The 19,474-nt window shown below is 57.2% G+C and overlaps 1 protein-coding gene across 1 annotated transcript in view; it reads right to left on the reverse strand.

Moving 5' to 3' along the window:
• Nucleotides 1-245: 245 nt before the first annotated feature.
• Nucleotides 246-19,474, reverse strand: part of LRRC38 (leucine rich repeat containing 38) — a 30,116-nt gene continuing 10,887 nt past the window's right edge. The window contains exon 2 of the mRNA XM_055332723.1: nt 246-1,649. Coding sequence (XP_055188698.1) covers nt 1,396-1,649 — 254 coding nt within the window. The 3' untranslated portion in view covers nt 246-1,395. The remainder of the gene's footprint in view (nt 1,650-19,474) is intronic.

A 19,474-nucleotide genomic window follows, 5' to 3' on the forward strand; every position in this document is an offset into this window, starting at 1 on the left:
CTTTCACCTGTGACTCTTTCGCAGGATCTCACTCACCTCTTTCACGGGGCTTCTCTCTACCTGCCATTACAGTTCTGTCTACTTGTTTGTTTTGTGTTCCCCGCTAAGAACAGAGGCCAAGCGAGCAGGGGCCCTGTCTTCTTACTCAACCCACACCCACACCCACGCTGTCCGGACCAGGGCCTGGCCCTTCGCAAGCGCTCAGTTGGGATTTGCGGAGGCAGAGATGGAAGGAGGCAATGGAAGAAGGACACGTGAGGAATATATTGTAAGAAACAAAGGATCCATCCACCCATCTATCCACCCACCCCGAAACACCCAGGGGCTTCTCCGGGGCCCCGTCTATGTCTCAGTCCCCAGCAGGGTCTGATGCTGCTGACACCGTCACCTTGCATCAGCCTGCTGGGCGTGTGACACGGCTGCATATTCTCTCTGCCCCAAAGCGCCATCTTGCACATCCAGGAAAACACCACCTGTCACAACCTGTGCTGCAAACAAATGTCACACATGCCCTAAGGCTGCGGATGGAGAGTCTCAGGTTTAGGGTTTTTTCCCCTTTTTTTCTTTTAACATTTTGTTGATCCAATGCAACCTGATTTTTGGAATCCTGGCCTCGGGGACAGTTTACCGCAGATTCTGGGGATGACAAGTCCGGGCCGGTGTCAGCACAGAGACGGGTCAGGCGTTAGTTGGTCGAGGAGAGACTTGAGCTGGGGGGCCAGGGGGGGCTGGGGAAGGAAGACAACTGGTTGCATCGCAGGGGGAGGAGTGATGGGGCACAGAGGCCATCGTGACTACACATCGACCCCCGTCCTTCCTCTGCTGAGCTGCTGAGGCTGAGGGTGTGAGTTCCGCCGGCAAAAGCCTTCCTCACCTCTCACCAAAGCACAGCGACAGACACCCTTTGGCTGGGCCTTGGCTCTTCCCTCGGTGCACAGCAGCCACACGCACCTCCCCGCTGGAGCCCCTTATGGCAGGACAGGTCCCGCTCCGGGGACAGGGCCCCGGATTCGAGTCCCCGTCTGAGCTGCTGTGTCCTGGGGCGGCGGTGGGGGAGGAGGAAGAGGAGGCCGCTGCTTGGTCTCCCAGTCCAGGCCAGAGGACGATGCACAAACCAGTTCGGCGGTGGGACCTACAAGGGTCCGCACCCCCTGGCTTCAGCGCGATGGGGACGCCTGGCTGGGCCGTCCCCTCCCCGCTTCTCGCACTTCCAGCAGGGAGACAGGTCCCCCCAGAATCCCTCCTGGGTTCCTCTACCCCGCAGGTTCTAGACTCTGTGGGCGCCCAGGTGCGCAGCCAGGGGCAGGTGCTGCTCTGGGCGCTGCAGGTCGGCTCCTTCCCGCCTCCCCGCACCCCTCTCTTCGGGAGGCTCGGGCAAGCCGAGGGGGGGGCAGCTCAGTCATCCTCGTCTTCGTCCTCGTCCTCGGTGTCCTTGTTGGGGGCACACCTCTGGAAGCACTGCACCACGGTGGCCAGGAAGAAGCTGGAGATGATGGCGGCGATGGACACGGCCACGCCCGAGAAGATGATGATGAACAGGTCCGTGAGCGACAGGCTGAACCTGCACTCGCTGAAGCTGGCCTCGGACAGCTCGTGCAGGAATATCCTCCTGTTCCCCAGGGGCAGGGAGCACTGGATTTGCTCACGGCCTGTGGAAAAGGCAGGCGGTGAGAGAGGTCGGAGAATGGCCCGGAGGTGGGCAGGCGAGTGCTTGCCAAGTGGGGAGCAGGGGGTCCCCCAGAGCAAGCGGGAGGGCTGGGCCGGGGGTAGTGATAATGGTCTGGAAGCTTTTTTAAAAGCCCCTGAGTAATCCCCCTGGGAAAATCAGAATGCCTCGGTCCCCCTCGCCCTGCTCTAAGGTGTGGGACTCCGGGTGTCCAGCCCCTCAGGTGGTGAGGCCAGAGGAGACTCGGGGCCAGGGCCTCTGCAGACCTGGGTACCAGGCTTCGGGGCGGAGGAGGGGCCAATGCAGGGGGCCGGGGCAGTGCCAGGGGTGTGGTGGGCTCCAGACTGCGGGCCGCTTCCCGAGCTGGATGCCTTCCTCCTTGTCGTGGTCCTCAGGGTGAAAGGGAACAGAGGGTTAGCACAGCGCTGGAGCAACTCCACTACTCTAGGAAGGATTTCCCTCCACGGGAGCGGGCAAAATAGGCTGTATCTGAAGGTGGCCTCCAAACGGCAGGCACCGAAGCTTCTACGAAGCTTCCGTGTGTTTCAGAATCACCTGGAGAGAGTTTTCAAGGGCAGGTTCCCCAGGGAGTTGGAGAGCTTCTGGGACACCTACTCCGACAATGCCCAGAGGAACCCTGGCAATCTCTGTTTTATTTATTTTATTTAAAATATATTTATTTATTCATGAGAGACACAGAGAGAAGCAGAGACACAGGCAGAGGGAGAAGCAGGCTCCATGCAGGGAGCCCGACGTGGGACTCGATCCCAGGACCCCGGAGTCATGCCCTGAGCCGAAGCTAGACGCTCAACCACTGAGCCCCCCAGGCGTGTCCCTAACCCCTGTTTTATACACGGAGGTTTCCTCTAAGACTTAAGTTGGAGAGTGTTTGGCTGATTTAAAAAAGAAGTTTTACCCCCCTCTAGTCCAGAAAAATCTGACATGAGTACGTGTGAGAAACTGCTTTAAGGCAACAGTGACAATAAATGCTAACTTGGACCGGCCAGGGGCCAGACGCTGCTCTAAGCACTTCACATACAGCAATGCCTTTCATCCTGCTCGTGTCATCAAGTGAGGTAGGGGGACAGCTAGGAGAACTGCAGCTGGGTCACACCTTCCAGCGACCTGGTGAGCCTGAAGGAAAACTTGCCTGGGGCATGAAGATCTGAGCACCATGAGGGTGGCTTTCCAGACACTCGTTTATTCATTCAACACACATTTACTAAGCACTTTATCCTGTGCCAAGGGATTGGTGATTAAGAAAAAAAAGGTCCCTATTCCCAGAGAGTCTAAATTCTGGAAGATAGACACACATTCATGCCCTCAGCCTGTGTTTATTAAGTATCCACTATATGCTAGGCCCTGGGGGTACAGCAGTAAAACAACAAAATTCTTGCCTTAATGCAGCTTAGGTGTAGACAATTAAGGAGTAGATCAGGAAATGCACACACGTAGGGGCCCCTGGGTGGCTCAGTCGGTTGAGTGTCTGTTGATTTCAGCTCGGGTCATGATCTTAGGGTCATGAGGTTGAGCCCCACGTCGGCTCCCTGCTCAGTGGGGAATCTGTTTCTCTCCCTCGCTCTCTACCACTACCGGCGACGGCATGCTCGCTCGCTCTCTCTCTCCAATAAATAAATCTTTTTAAAAAATTTTTAAAAAATGTTTTATTTATTTATTCATGAGAGACACAGAGAGAGGCAGAGACACAGGCAGAGGGAGAAGCAGGCTCCATGCAGGAAGCCTGATGTGGGACTCGATCCCAGGACTCCAGGATCATGCCCTGGACCAAAGGCAGGTGCTAAACCGCTGAGCCACCCAGGGATCCCCATAAATAAATCCTTTTGCGTGTGCATGCATGTGTGAAAAAGAAATAAACGTGAAGATGACACACTAGGGTAAAATGGTGTCTGGGGAAGTCGACCGTCCTCAGATGGGGTGTTCAGGAGCTATTGTTTCAGCAAAGACCTAAAGAACCAGATGGAACCAGTCATGGAATAAGACCATAGGCAGAAGAGACAGGAAGCTGGCAAGGAGCTCAGTGTTCGGGGAGCACCGTGTAGCCAGGGGCAGCAGCGTGGGCACAGGGGCGTTCAGTATGAGCTGAGGAGGGAGACGTGGACGTGGGTGGAGATGAAGCCCCCGACTCGCCAGGGTCTGCAAACGAACATCACCAACAGAGGCCCCGCCCGGTTATGGGCTGAATTATGTGCCCACCCCCACATTCACAGGTTGTTGACTTAACCCCCAATGTGACTGTTAATTAGAGATAATACTAGGGAGATAATTGAGGTTAAATGAGGTCAGAAAGGTGGGGCTGTAATCTCAAAGGAGTGGTGTCCTCATAAGAAGAGGGAGAAATAACCCAGAGATCTCTCTCTCTCTCCCTCCCTCTGCGTGTGCACAGAGGTAAGGCCATGGGACGACTCTGGGAGCAGGTGGCCGTCCACAAGCCAGGAAGAGAGACCTCACCAGAAACCGATCCTGCTGGCACCTCAATCTGGGACGTCGGCCTCCAGAACTGTGAGAAAACCGATGTCTTTTATCTAGACCCCCCCCCCGCCCCCGTCCACCCTGCACCTGTGATGTTTTGTTACAGCAGCCCTAGGAAACTGATACAAACCCTCGCTGGACGCGAATGAAATAGACCAATGTGAGGGGTCAGCCAGCAAAGACTGTTTGTTACCAAGGATAATCCCCACGCGCTGCCTGATACACAGTCAAGTTACGGTCACGAACTGTTTACAATAAAGCAGTCGAAACTACACTCACATTTTTGCACTTACTATGTGCAGACAAACGTGCTGACTCTTAATTCTCTCCGCAACTTTATGGGGCGGGTGGTGTTATTATGCCCACCTTATGGATGAGAACGCCGAAGCCTTGAGAGTTCACATAGCTCGTTCAGTGACTCAGCTTCCCCAGAAGCGAGGACACCATTTTGACATTAAGCTCAACTGCCTGCAGTCTCTGCGTACCGCTGGCTTCCTTTCAACTTTCAGCAAAATCAGCTGTTGCTCTCTTTTTCTGCGCTTCCAGGTTTCAAGAAGCTGGCCCTCAACCCATCTCCAGAATTATCTGAAAGTCCGAATGACTTCTTCGCACCTCCCTAACGAGCTGGCTCCTGTCCTGCAAAGAGCAGCCCCCCGCTCATCGCTCAGCAACCCCGCAACCACCCTTCGGGTCTTTGTTTGTGTATCTCTCCTTCTCCAGCTCGGAAGCAGAGGCCTCCCCCTTCCTTCGGTCCTGGCCCGTCTTTTACGTGGCCTACAGCCAACCCCGCTGATGCTCCCGTCCCCATGGGAACCGCTGCCTGGCAACCAGACTCACAGCCCCTCGGCTCCCCGATTCCGCGCCCACCTTACGCACCCAAGGAGTGAGCTGGACGAGACAGCTCGGCATGTTTCTCCAGCTTAGGTTTGAACTGGGTTTTGACTTTCTTTTTCTTGAAGAAGCCAAACTTTCGTTTACTACTTAGGAGCATTTTAAATGCATTTGAACCGAGGAGGAGACAGTTGTCTCCTATATCCCTTGAAGGCGTTTATCGGGGTTCCCTTGGAGTCACCGTTTTCTTCAATGGAAAGTGGACCGATCAAGTGACCTGCCTCCTCTAAACACTCCCCCCCCCGCCCCAGCCCCGATGGTGTGGACATAAGCAAGGTGGACGCCTATGAAGCACCGGAGGTCTCTATTTCCAAGATAACATTTGCGATCTTCAAACCCGTACCAGGTCACTATGGCCGTTAGAAGAACTTCCCAGCAGTTCCTGCCTTCGAGAAGCAGCACTGACTGGAAAACAACCACGACGGAACAACAGAGGCCACGGAGCCTGCCACTTAAACCCAACGTGTGCTTGCCAAGACTCCTTGAGTCGATGCCAGCTTCCACGGGCGTCTCTGCGCCTTGGGGTTACGCTTGGCATTTTTACAAAGCGACGCTTTTCGGAAACATCCTCTCACATTTCTCTGTGGCTGGAAGAAACAGGTTTGTTTGCAAAACATCCCCGCACACGCCCCGGGGGGTGGGAGACTCTGGAGCGGCGCCTGATGCAGCTCGCAGGTAGGATACGCTGTCGCTGTCCTGACTGTCCTAACGGTCCTCTCGCGGCTCACAAAGGCGGGGCCGGGAGCGAGGTCCACAGAGCCACAGCCGCGCAGACGAGGCCCGCGGGGGGCACCGGGCGACCGCTGGCTGCACGACTCAGGAGTCGGGCACTTTGGGGCCCCCTCCTCCCCTGCGGGGTCTTACTCTAGACCAGACTCCTCCCCCTCGGCCTGTAGGCGTCTGGGGTGGGAAATGTCGCGGGAGGCGAGCCTGCTTGGTGCGGGGGTTTGTCGGCTGCTCGATGCCAGAGCCGTGCCCGCCAGCATGGCCATCGCAAATGCGCCCCAGCAGTGCCACAGGGCCCCTCGGAGGGGGCCTCAGGTCCTCCTGGTCGAGAACCTTGGTGGGGGGGTGAGCCCGGCTAAGTGAGCTCCCTCCGACGGCAGGGCTACGTCGGCACCCTGAGCTGCGTTACCAAGTGGGCTGCTTTGCTTCGGGCGTTAGGCGAGGTTTCACGCTGCAGGCCGTGAAGGGTGCAAGGAGGGAGAAGACGGAGGACGCAGGATGCAAGGACGCAGGACCCCAGGTCCAACAGGACGGGCAGCAGGGCAGGGCCAGGGAAAGGTGGGGCAGGGGAGGGCACATGCAGGGACAGGGGCCCTGGGATGTCCCTACTTGATCTGGAATGTTCTCTCCCTTCCGGACCCCCATGCCTTCCGCTGTCTGAGTGTAGAACAGCAAACCAAAGCCAATGCCGATGCAGCACTTGGGGTGCGCTGGGCACTGCTCTCAGGGCTTCATGCACCTTAGCTTATTTGATCCTCACGCCAACCCAGCGAGGGGCCCCATGACTATCCCCCTTTTACAGATGGTCAAATCGAGGCACAGAGCATCAGGTGACTTGCCCAAGGCCTCGCAGCCAGGGAACAACGGAGCTGGGACTGACCCCAGGCCACACGCTGATGGCCACCCTGTCCCACGCGCTCCCCCGGGGCTGCCCAGACCCGCCCAGCCCCTCAGAACAAGCTCCTTTTAGGCAGACTGGCTTTTAAAGAGATGCCCTAGAACACTCCAGCAACCCTCCTGCCCCCAGACCCTGACCTAGGAGGGACCAGAGAGGCCACCCTTGTCAGGAGCAGGGCTCCGAATGTGGACGCCGAGGGACACCCCCCGGTGAGCCTTGGAGCAGCGCCCCAGCTGGCCTGCTGACGGCGGCGTGAGCATGAAATAAGGCACATCTGGAAAGTTCTCGCCATGGCGCCTGGCCACCGTTCGTGCTTGGAAAAACAGTGTTCGTTTTATTCAGTTTCTCAAGGTTTCAAATTGTGCCCACACCTGACTCGAGACACCTGAGGAGGGTGAGTCCGCATGAGTCCGGGCTCTCGAGAGGCTGGTAAGGCCGGCGACCCCGAGAGCTGATGGTGGAGTTCCCGTCTGAATACTGGCAGGCTCAGCACCCAGGAGGAGCCAGCGTTTCAGCCCAAGTCAGAAGGCGAGAAGGAAGTGATGTCCTAGCTCGAGGTCGTCAGGCAGGAGGCATCCTCCCCCACCCCCAACCTACTCACAGGAGGATCCGTTTTGTTTTGTTCTAATCAACTGATTGGGTGAGGCCCACCACCCCGGGGGAGGGCACTCTGCTTCACCCAGTCTGCTGATTGGAAGTTCATGTCACCCAAAGGTGCCCTCGTAGGCACCCCTGGAATAACGTCTGCCGGAACATCCAGAAGCCACCACCACAGCGCTCTTCGTGTTTTTCTGCGGTAGCAAGGGGGTGTTTTTTTCATTATATTGATCGGAGGCGAAAAGTCAAATGAAACGGTCTCCTTTCCTCCACCTGCCTGGAACACCTGACGGGAGGCGGGAGGAGCTCGGAGCGAAAGCAAGGATTTAGCAGCGTGGAAAATGGCCCATCTGCGCAGCGAGAGTCATTCTCTGACCACACAGGGAGTGTGGCTTCTCCTCCATCTACCCTCCAATCTCCTCCTCCGCTCCTTCTCCTTCTTCCTCTCTATATTTTTCCAACTTTATTTATTTGAGAGAGAGAGAGAGAGAGTGTGTTGAGGGAGGGGCAGAGGGAGACGGAGAGAGAGAGAGTCCTCAAGCAGACTCCCCACCGAGCGAGGAGCCCGATGCGGGGGCTGGATGTCTGGACCCTGCGATCACGACCTGAGCCGAAACCCAGAGTCAGCTCCTCAACCAACTGAGGTTCCACTGTGGCTGCTCCACTTCACGTCCCTGCCAGCGGCGCACGAGGGCTCCCATTTCTCCACATCCTTACCCAGACTTATGTCACATTAAATAATAAATAATAATAATAATAATGCTCATCCTAATGGGTGTAAAGCAGTATCTCATTTTTTGTGGATGTGATTTTGATTTGCATTCCTCTAGTGAGGTTGAGCATCTTTTCCTGTGCTCATTGGCCAAACTCCCTCTTTTTAAACGAAGGACATGGGCCCCTAAAAAGCCGGGCATGTGATACATCATCAAGGATTAGCAGCCACGTTGCAAAGAGCTAGTCCCCAGTGAATCAACACGGGGAGAAGAGCAGGGCTGGGACAGGGCCCAGGGGAGACACACTGGGCAGATTTCTGAGAAGAAAGAATAGGCATGTCTCCCACTTCAGTATAATTCACCTACAACGTCCTGAGGCCTGACGCACGCCCTAGACCGGGAAGGGGGTGCGTGGTCGTGTGGGTACCGGGTGCTGACACCTGCAGTGCTCTGATGCAGTGCACGCCCCTTAGCACATGTCATTTATCACTTCTTCCTCTGGGAGGTGAGCAGCGCTATGCTCAACTCGTAGCTGAGGAAATGGGCCTCCATATCTTTGGCAATTTGTAGACGATTAACTGGTGGAGCCAGAATTCAAGCTACACTCAGTTTGGTCTGTTTTACTCCAAAGCCCCTGTATCTTCCATCTGCCTATGTTGTCCCCGGCCCCAGGACGTTTATAATCCAACAGAGGAACCGCACCTAAAATACACGAAGCTACTGGAAAGGAAGATAATACACGGTTGGGGATCTGCAGGGCTTCACAGATTTAGAGAATGAAGAGGCAGGGTGCCTAGAAGGTCTAGTATGTTCTCATGGATATTTATGGAATAAGTGAATACGTTTGAGCGTGAAGGATTATTTGGGTGGAATGAGAAAGGCCTCGCAGGCAAGAGGCACAGGTGAAAGAAATCTGAAAGCGTGGGTGGGCGTTGGATGTGCTTCCAAGACGGGATGGGGCCCCCTAGACACGGCATCTTCCCAGAGGACGGTCCCTGCTGGGTTTCCGGTGGGCTGAGTGTGGAGTCACCAGACAGTCACGGCCAGGAATTGAGAATTTGGATTAAGACATTTAAAAAAATTTGCTTTTTGTCAATGTGATGGTGGTAGTCTTTCAAGAGTCTGAAAAAAGCCCGTGGAAGTCAGGCAATAAGGCAGCACCGTCATGCAGACGCACCCGTCACGCTGCCCTAATGAGACAGGACACATGCCGCGAGCCTCTTCACTCGTCATTCCTGCCTGGTCCCTGTGCGAGCCTCTGAGTGTGCAGCCCCCGGGGCAGTGGCTTCAGCCTGTCTGTGTCCCAGACGCAGCCTGGGGGTGATGGGCATGGCCAGAGGTTGAGGAGAAGACTGTCTGCCCACGACAAAGACCTCTTGAGAGCCTACAGTCTAGAGCTGTGGTCCTCAGGCTTTGGGATTTTACAAAACTGGTAAAAAAAAAAAAAAAGAAAGAAGAAGAAGGAGAAGGAGAAAGAGAAGGAGGATGAAGAGGAAGAGGAAGGAGGAGGAGGAGGAGGAGAGGAAGAAGAGGAGGGGGAAGAGGAGGAGGAAGAAGAGGAGGAGGAGGAAGAGGAAGAAGGAGAAGGAAAAAGGAGGAGGATGAAGAGGAAGAGGAAGGAGGAGGAGGAAGAGGAAGAAGGTGAAGGAGGAGGAGTAAGAGGAAGAAGAAGAAGGAGGAAAAGAAGAAGAAGAAAGAGGAGGAGGAGGAAGAAGGAAAAGGAGAAGAAGAGGGAGGAGGAGGAGAAGGAGAGAGGAGGAGGGAGAAGGAGAAAAAGAAAAAGAAGAAGAGGGAGAGGGAGAAGGAGGAGGAGGAGGAGAAGGAAGAGGAAGGAGGAGAGGAAGAGGAGGAGGAAGAAGAAGGAGGAAAAGAAGAAGAAGGAAGAGGAGGAGGAAGAGGAAGAAGGAGAAGGAAAAGAAGAAGGAGGAGGAGGAGGAAAAGGAGGAAGAGGAGGAAAAGGAGGAAGAGAAGGAGGAGGAGGAAGAAGGAGGAGGAGGAAAAGAAGAAGGAAGAAGAGGAGGAGGAAGATGGAGGAGGAGGAGAAGGAGGAAGAGGAGGAAAAGGAGGGGGAGGAGGAAGAGGAGGAGAAGAGGAGGAAAGGAAGTAGAGGATGAGGAGGAGGAGAGGGAAAAGGGGGAAGAGGAGGAGGGAAACAGCCTGCCATAGGGCCACAGCTTATAATGTTGCCCCATAAGGACACGGGAAACATACATCGTCACCGTCAACCTTTTATAAGAGAAGTCGGGGTAGGACAAGAGGAAAGCGATGCACATGCGGGGCCTTAGGAACGACTCGGGGCTCCCTATTCTCCTCGTGCAAAGGGCCTGTGGTCACCTGGAAAAACGACCCCGGATCCAGGCCGCCATGGGGAAGCACCGGCTGTCTCTGTCCTTCCCGTCCCCCTGCAGCGAGCGCCCAGGGACTTTCTCTGAGAGCAGATGCCCCAGCCTACGGCCCCACAGCCACGTCCCCCCACCACCCCGTGCAGGTCACATCACCCTGGAACCGCCAGGCCCGCGGGCCTCCCCCTCCTCTCGGCAGCTCCCGCAGGCTTGAGTAGTTCCAAGAGGCCGGATGCCTCATGAGCCCTAAAAGGTTCGCCCTCTGAAGGAGGTGGGCCGTCTCCTGTTCAGAAGTCAGGAAACACCTCCTACGGGAAGCCTGCCCTGATTGCCACCTCTCCCCGGAGCCCCTGTGCATCCTCCACAGGGTGAGGGGCTGTGCCTACCTTGTCTACACTGCTGGCCCCCAGCTGGGAGCCTGGCACGTGGAGGTGTCCGGGTGGAGAGGCTGCCGGCCGGGCCGAGGGGGCTGTGGTAGGTCAGGAGGCCACTCCCCTGTGCGCGACGGGGGACGGCACCCCCGGCAGGTTCTCGGGGCAGGAACGCTGGCAGCTACCGATGCTGCTGGCTTCACGGCCCCGTCGGCCAAGCGCACCCCAGACGTGCACCCCTCTGGTCACTGCAGCCGCGGGTCCAGCAGACCCCGCCCCCCCCCTGAATCCAGAACCGAGGGGGCAGGAGACCCCAGGAGGAGACCGGAAAGTCGCGTCCCGACAGCCAGACACTCGCCCCTGCTCCTGCTCTGCGGGCGGCCCCAGGCCCTCCGCCCCACGGCCAGGCTGTTACCGCCCTCTGGCTCACCCCCCACCCCCCCAGCCTCCTCCTCTCTCTCATCTCACCACCTACCCCCCTTCCTGCCTCCCTCCCAGCCTCCCACTCCACCTTGCTCCCATTCCTCCCACACCCCAAGCACAGGCCGGCGCAGGGCCCTTGCACCTGCTCCCACCACCTGCCTCACTCCTTCACTTGCTTTCTCAGCCGCCCTCCCGACGTCACTTTATCAGAGATGCTGTCCCCGCCTCCCCGATCGTTCCCCATCCCCCCACCTGCCCTGTTACCTACGCAGGCAGTTGAATGAACATAGGGATGCAGGATAGGACGGGAGCGGCCGTGCAGCCTCAGAGCTTCCTAACCCGCCTGCTCTGACACACGGACCATCCCTCCCGACGGCGCCTGGTGCTGGACAAGTGCAGGCCCCTCCCGGGCAGGACAAATGTCCCTTTTCCCAAATTCATCCGCAGAGAACTCTCTACTCCCTGCGAAGAAACAGAAGCTGTACGTGTTTCTCCCGTGCCCCCCCACCCCGAGTCCTACCACCTGCCAGGTGTCCCTCTAAGCACTCTGCACTGTCTACACTGCCTTAATCCACAAAACCATCTCTGGGGCGAGTACTATGTCGACTCTGGTTCGCAGGTAAGGAACCCGAACTGTTGTGTCACATGCTCAAGGTCATGTGGTGAAGAAACGGGAAGGCAGGGGCTCTGCGTCGGGCAGGGTGACTCCAGAGCCCGGGCGCGTGGCCCTTACACTCCCCTGTCGCCTTCAAAATGCTTGTGCAAATCCCCGCAGGGCATTCTAAGCTCCCGTGGGGCATGTAATTATGCGGAGGCTGCACAGCCAAGGTGCAAACCCGAATTGGAACCCGCGCTCCCTCCAGGGACGGCCCAAGCGCGGGGGGGGGGGGGGGGCTCAGGGGAGGACCGCACAAGGTCATGCTCAAGGGTCTGGGCGTTGCATTCGTTTCCTAGGGCCGCCCTCACCGGTGACCGCCAACCGGGTGGCTCAGCGCGAGTTCATTCCCTCAGCTCTGGAGGCCAGGGGGTCTGCAATTAAAGTGCCAGGAGGGCCGGGCTCCCCCCTGAAGACTCGAGGGGAGATACTTCCGGGGCGCCCCCGGCTCTGGAGGCTCCAGCAGCTCCTTGGCTTATGGCAGCGTCGCCCCACCCTCTGCCTCTGTCAAATCTCCCTCTGATAAAAACACCCGCCGTTGGATTTAGGGCCCATCCTAAATCCGGGACGAGCTCAGCTTGAGACCCTTAATTACATCGGCAAAGACTCCTTATCCAAAGAAGGTCGCACTCACGGGTGCCAGGCTTCAGGGCTCAGCGGATCTCTTGGGGGGACACAGTCCAACCCGCTCCAGGTAGCTCATGTGCGATCGTTAGCTGCTGCCCTTGGCCTCTCATCCTCCCCGTCTCCTTATTTGGAAGCTGCTCCCACATTGCATTTTGGGCCATCGCCGTTCACCCCTCGGGTCCCTCTTACAAAATGCATGGTCCTTCCCTGGCCGGGGGGTCAGCACGTGACACTGGGCCACAGCCTCTCTGTCCTGGTAAACTGAGCCTCCAGTGACCGCGAAGGGGGCCGGAGCCCACTCGGCCCAGCGGCAGCCTTGCCCCGCGGGAATCGGGCCCTGGAGACATGCCTCCTTCCTCGTGCACGGCGGCTTGGCACCCCGCCTGCTGCTGCTCTGTCCCCTTGACTGATGACTTCTCCCCAGCAGCTGACACCTGAGCTGGAGAGGGTGAAGAGCTGCCACTCTCCCGAAATAGACGGTGACACAGCGGATGGTAGATTGAGATTAATCTCGTGCCCCTTGCCAACAAACAGGCCTGCAGCCAGAGGATCTCTGGGGCCCTCCCCGCCCCCCCCCCAGCCATCCACAACAAGCTCCTCTAAGCACTTTTCGTCATTAAAAATATATTTTTCTTTTCCCAACCCCACTTAGGCAACGCCCGTGTGCACACTGAAAGAACAGAAATAAACAAAAAGGAGGACCAAAGGACCCATAAATGCATTATCTAACACGCTGGCTTATCCTCCCCTGGGTCTCTCGTGTGCGCACGTGCACAGAGCTCGCCCACGTAGACCAGGCCCTGCCGCTGGGCTGCATAACCACGCTGGGAACGTCCTTCCCTCCGACCAACACAATTACCAAGCGTCACTGGCTTCTTTCCTCATTTATTTTGAAGTCGGCCCCACGCCCAACACTGAGTCCGAGGCGGGGCTTGAACTCACGAGCCTGAGATGGACACCTGAGCTGAGACCAAGAGTCAGGCGCCCCCCAAACACGATTTGTAATGGCTGCGGGCACAGTGTTGCGTAGATGAGCCATGATTTACTTCTGCAGATCCCACGGGGCTTCCAGGTTTTTTCTTACTAGAAGCAACGCCGCTACGGGCATCTATTCACACGTTCTTAATTATCTCCCCACGATGCATCCCCACAAGCTGAAGGCTCCGTGGACTGGCGCCAGCGATGGATGTGGTCACTCTTTCATCTTTGCCAATCTCACCAGCCCCTAAAGGGCATAACCGCTGATTGAATTTGCATTTCTGGTGACTAGTAGAGCTGAATGTTGTAACAAGGGTTCATCGGCCACTTGGAGTGGTTCTTCCGTGAACTGCCTGCCTAAGACGCGGACTAAAAGCTTCGCGTGACTTATCAAAGTGTGAGAAGGGCCTGGTGTCAGGGAGGGTTGGGGAGAGAGTGTGGCCGATGCTCTCCAGCCAACCCACTGCTGGAGCTACAGCTCCCAGCCCACTGGGCTTTGGTTCCACTGCTCTTGACCAGAGCTCCCCCTCTCATCGCTCTCCTCTCCTGCACGCTGGAGGAAGAGGGCTCAGCGTGGGCTGGGGAACCGTGCCAGGTGGCCGTCCACCCTGCCGGCCTCCCACAACTCCAAACCCGAAGGACCAGGACACAGAAGCAGCACTGTGTTCTTTCGCACACACAGCCAGACTTCCGGCCCCAGCGTCCTGATTTCACAGCAGCATAGAGGTTAGACCCGAAGGCATCGGGGACTGCCGCCCGCCCCACCTCTCCCTTTTATCGTACCTGAAGGTGTGGGTACCATGGCCCCCGCTGCAGCCTCTGGTGTCACAGTGGAGGACGTGTAGGGGAGGCACCCTGCAGGGCCTGGGGGGTGGGGTGCTGGGAACGCCGGCCCTGATTTCCTATCGTGCTGGCTTTTGTTCTCCACCGTAACTTTCATTAACTACGGGCTGCGGCATCAGGGAAATTCCCAGTTGTCCTCCGTGTCTCGGCCGCGGACACTTAGTCTGATTAGGTCATCAGCTGATTTCCACGGAGGAAGGTGCACCCGCAGCGCCGGGCCTCGGGCTCCTGCTGGTTCTGGCTCCACCGAGCATGTCGTGCAGAATGGGCAGCAGAGGCCAGCGCTGTGACTCGAGTCCGCTAGCCCACACTCCAGCCCGACCTGCAGCCCGGGACCTCAGGACGCCCACATCAGTCGCCGCATGTAGATAGAAAATCGACACTCACCGCAGTTTTCCCAGCCTGCCCTCCTCCGGGGAGGAAATGAGCAGAGATGATCACTGAGGGCTGAAAATCCTATTCCCTGGGAAGGTGTGCACGCATTTCCACTGCCACCCCCAGCATCACCACCACTGTCATTATCTTGACCATCACCACCCTTATTACTCCCACCACCTGTCCCATGTGCATCACCCCCACCATGATGTCCCCCACCTGTCCTGGTTCCACCATCTCCACCACGATGTCTCCCACCTGTCTTCCTTCCACCATCTCCATCATGATGTCCCTCACCCGTCCCATGTCCTCCATCTCCACCATGATGTCTCCCACCTGTTCCACGTCCACCATCTCCACCATGATGTCTCCCACCTGTCTTCCTTCCATCTCCACCATGATGTCCCCACCTGTCCCACATCCTCCATCTCCACCACGATGTCCCCCACCTGTCCCACATCCTCCATCTCCCCATGATTTCTCCCACCTGTCTTCCTTCCACCATCTCCACCATGATGTCCCCACCTGTCCCATGTCCTCCATCTCCACCATTATCAACTCAGTCGATCCTCTTTCTCAATGGCCCTTTAAAGATTTTATTTATTTACTTATTTATTTGGTCGGGGACAGTGGGAGAGAGGGAAAGAATCTCAAGCAGACTCCCCGCTGAGCATGGAGCCCAAAGTGGGGCTCCATCTCACGGCCCTGAGATCATGACCTGAGCCAAAATCAAGAGTTGGACACTTAACCAACGGAGCCACCCAGGCGCCCCCGAATGTCCTTCCTTTTAAAGCTGACTCATATCCCACTGTCTGGAGAGACCACATTTTGCGCGTCCGTTCACTGTGGGTATTTGGTGCAATTGTGAATAACACTGCTACGGACTTGGCCGTGAGGCACTTTTCAGGTGCAGAGACCCGGGCTCAGAGAAGCTGTGTCACTTGCCCAAAGTCACACAGCTCGTCTGCCAGGGTGTGGATCGAAAGGCAGACCTGCCTGTCACCCGAGCCCATCCTCTCTCCACGACACCACGGCTCCCACGGTGGTCATCTGTGGCACTTCACTGGCCGCTCTCCCGTGCGCAGCTTCACCCCAGCTGTGAAACTAGCCTCCGTGCCCATCTGTGCTCGGTGGTGCCGCCTCCCTGTCCCCTCTGGACCCCGTCCGTCCTTCCCCCTCAGCATGGGAGGCCTGCCTCCCGCCGGTGTCCCCGGGTAGCTGCTCGTGTTCCCATCCTGTGCCGCTTATCACCCAGGACCGCGGTCCCCGGGTGCCGGCCGTCCCGCTCAGCCTGGAAAGTTCTCTCTGTGCCTCAAATGGCTCTGAAACCAGCAGAGCAGTTCTGACTTTCCTGGGAAGTCAGCAATCAGGTTGGTTTTAGTTACATGTATGGGTCTTTCGGCAGCTGGGGGGCCAAGGGGAGGCCCGGGGTCCCAGGAGCAGATGCCTCCCCACGTGGTATTCAGGAGATGCCAGCACTGGGGCAACTGCTGTCACGGGGCCAAGGCCCTGAGGTTCGGGAGGGGGATCCCTTATTTTTTTTAAAGATTTATTTATGTATTTATTTATTCATTTATTTATTTATTTATGATAGACACACACAGAGAGAGAGAGAGGCAGAGACACTGGCAGAGGGAGAAGCAGGCTCCATGCCAGGAACCGACGTGGGACTGGATCCTGGGACTCCAGGATCGCGCCCTGGGCCAAAGGCAGGCGCTAAACCGCTGAGCCACCCAGGGAGGGGGATCTCTTATTAGAAACAACCTGTGCAGGCAGAGAGGCCTTCACCTTTACCTGAGCCTCTACTTCCACAGGTGGGGGAACAGGCCCAGAGAGCCGCAGCTGCTTCCCTGTGGAAGACAATAATGCCCCCAAGAGGCTCACGTCCTAACCCACGGCATCTGTGATCATCGCAAAAGGGACTGTGCAGCTGAGGGATGAAGTCAGCTGCTCCTGACTCTCCAGGTGGGCCCAACGTCGTCCCCGGGCTCCTGAGCCGGAGGAGAAGTGCCGACCCCGGGGAGGAGATGCCGATGCTGGACACGGAGAGGCCTCAGCGACGGGGACCGGGAGCCGAGGGAAGGTCCGAGGAACACAGACACCCCGATTTCAGCCCGCAAGACCCATTTTGGAACCCGGACCTATGGAACTGTGAGATTCCACATCTGTGGGATCTCCAGGCCCTGATTGTGCGATGATCTGTCGTAGGAAACCAAGAGAGCACCCGGGATCACACGGGGAGGCGGAGGCGGAGCCCCGCCCGGGGTGGGGGGGGACCCTCAGTCCTGAGCACCCGCAGCCCCTGAGCCTCTGGAGGCAACACAGGCGCCGATTCACAGCTGATAATAATAGCACTGGCGCGTGTTTCGGGCTTCCTGTGTGCCAGGCCCCGTGCCGAGTTATGAATATTGTCGTCCAGGCTTCATACACGTGACTACCGAAGCACAGAGAGGCTAAGGGATCTGCCCAGGCTCACGCAGCTAGCAGGTAGAGGAACGGGGTTCAAGTGGCGGGGGCTCTAAGTGCAGAGCTGACGACGAGCACCATGACCGACCAGCAGCTGCTGGTGTTGCGGGGTTAGGCCTTGAAGGCTTTTCACTAGTTCACCGTGTGGTTTAGGACAAGTCACCCGAGCTCTCCGAGCCATGGTTTCCCACCTGAAAAATGAAGAAGGATAGACTGGGTAATCCTATAAGCTAAGCTTGAGTTTTCTGGAATGTTCCCTGCCAGAGAGCAGAGCTGTGGTCCAGGTCGCTGCCATGTCCTCCACGCTTGATGCTGAACCTGTTTTCACGCGTGTTTCGTCCGCTCTGGTTCCTGCTAAGACGTTCAGGTCATCCTTGGGTTCAGGCCAAGCTCCGGATCCGGAAAGCTCGCTGACGGGGTTTGGTTCTGAGCCCAAAGCAGAGGCTCCGGATCTGAGGGGCCTGGGCTTGCCGCTGAGGGACCCGGGTTTCCGGTATGAGATGCGAGAAGCTGTACGGCGGCGAGTGACGAAGATCCTGGAGTCAGTCTCCCGGGGTCACACCCGCCCAGGTTGGCTGGAACTGTCCCCTCTGGGCGACACGACAGACCCGGGGCCCTGCCGTCCGCCGCCACAGCCCCGGCCCAGGTCTGGTCCGCACTGAGATGCGCCTCAGCTGTAAATACGCCCCGGACCTTGAAGACTTGGAACGAAGAAGACAACGGAGCCAAGATCTCGTGGGTGACTTTCCTCTGGACGACAAGGGGAAGAACTGACATTCTGGATATGCTGGATTCAGTGGAATATTACAGTGGGTTTCAGCTGTTCATCTGCGGCTCGCTCGGTCTTTCACTGGGTGGGGCCGCCCTGGGGTGCTGAGCTCAGTGCCGGGAGCACAGGAAGACCTGGATGAATGAGCCGCGGGGCAGCCTGCTGGCGGCAGGTGGCAGGGACAACCTCGATCAAATACGCAAGAGCCTAACTTGGACCTTTAGTGCTTATTTCCCCTTAATCAGAGCAATTTGCTTGGACGTCATAAAATCTGATGGCTGGACCCCAAAAATGGTTTCGGGAGGCTACTGAAGCCCAGCTCCCGGGGTGTGTGGGCCTGCCCTGGTGCCCTTACGCTAACTAATCACATCCGCAGTGACCCCGGTATTCACGTCTTTGACCTTCCGGGTTTCATTTAGCTTCAGCATCTTGGGGCCTTGCCACCTGGGGAGGGAATGCCCCCCGCCCCCCAGGGTTCGCCACTTCCCAGGGACAGTAAACAACCTGAAGGCACACCTTCGCTAGGCAAACCGAGCAGTCCCAGTCCACACCCCCACCCACCTTCTTTGGTGGGACTCTTGCAATCTGGAACACTGTCTCTTGCCCTGAATGACGCCAGGGCCTGGATAACAGGGGACACCCCCCCCCAGCCCCTGGCCTGCCCGAATTAATCAAACTAGCCAACCCCAAATCTGCCCAGCCCGCCTACCCTGCCCCTTCCTCCTGAAAAAACCACAACGAAAATTCTTGCCTGCACTTTTCCGTCATTCCCTCTGCGCCCTGAGCATCCCTGGTGCCTCCCTGCACGGCCCTGCGGAGCATCCACGCTTCTTGTCTCTAGGATCTAGGAGTGTTCAATTTCTTCCTTTGTACAGTCTTTTCTGTGTCTGCACGTCTTAACCAGGCCGGATTCAAACAAACCCCAGCCAGGGGCACCCGGGTGGCTCAGTCGGCGAGGCGTCTGGGCCTTGGGCTCAGTCATGATCCCCGGGCCCTGGGGTCGAGCCCCGCACCAGGCTCTCTGCTAAGTGGAGAGTCGGCTTCTCCCTTGGCCTTCTGCCAGCCTCCCCACCCCGTTCGCTCTCTCTCTCCCAAATAAATAGAATCTTAAAAAAAAAAAAAAAAAAAGCCTAGTCATATTTAAAATAGTCCTATCCCCAAATAAGGTCATCATCTGAAGGACTAGGGGTTGGGACTTCCACATATGATTTGGGGAAACAGAGTTTAACCCATAGCATCCGCCTCCAGTCATTGCCTGCTCAAGAATCTGTGAGAGCTCAAGTCAGGGTCCCAGCGGGCAAACACGGCCCCCCCAAACAGGGTTATTTGAAGGGAGTCTAACAAAGGGGCTGTTGATGAAGATGTGGACTGGCCTCCAGAAGTCAGCGAGGGGTCGGTGCAGTACCCTGAGTCCAGCAGTGGGGAGGGGCGGCCTTCCCTGAGAGCCTAGGGGAGCCTGGAGAAGGAGGGAGACAGCTGTGGCTAAGGCAGATGTGCACACCTGGCTGTCGCGGGCTAAAGGTAAGGTGGGGGGACATGGTACCTATCCACCGTGCCAACGTGGAAAAGCGCGCAGAAGAAAAGGAAGAAGTGAAAAGCTCTGTGCCATTCTGCTAAAGGCCAGACCACAGGGACGGCAAAAAG

This window comes from Nyctereutes procyonoides, unplaced genomic scaffold (assembly GCF_905146905.1).
Source record: "Nyctereutes procyonoides isolate TBG_1078 unplaced genomic scaffold, NYPRO_anot_genome, whole genome shotgun sequence".
Taxonomy (NCBI): domain Eukaryota; kingdom Metazoa; phylum Chordata; class Mammalia; order Carnivora; family Canidae; genus Nyctereutes; species Nyctereutes procyonoides.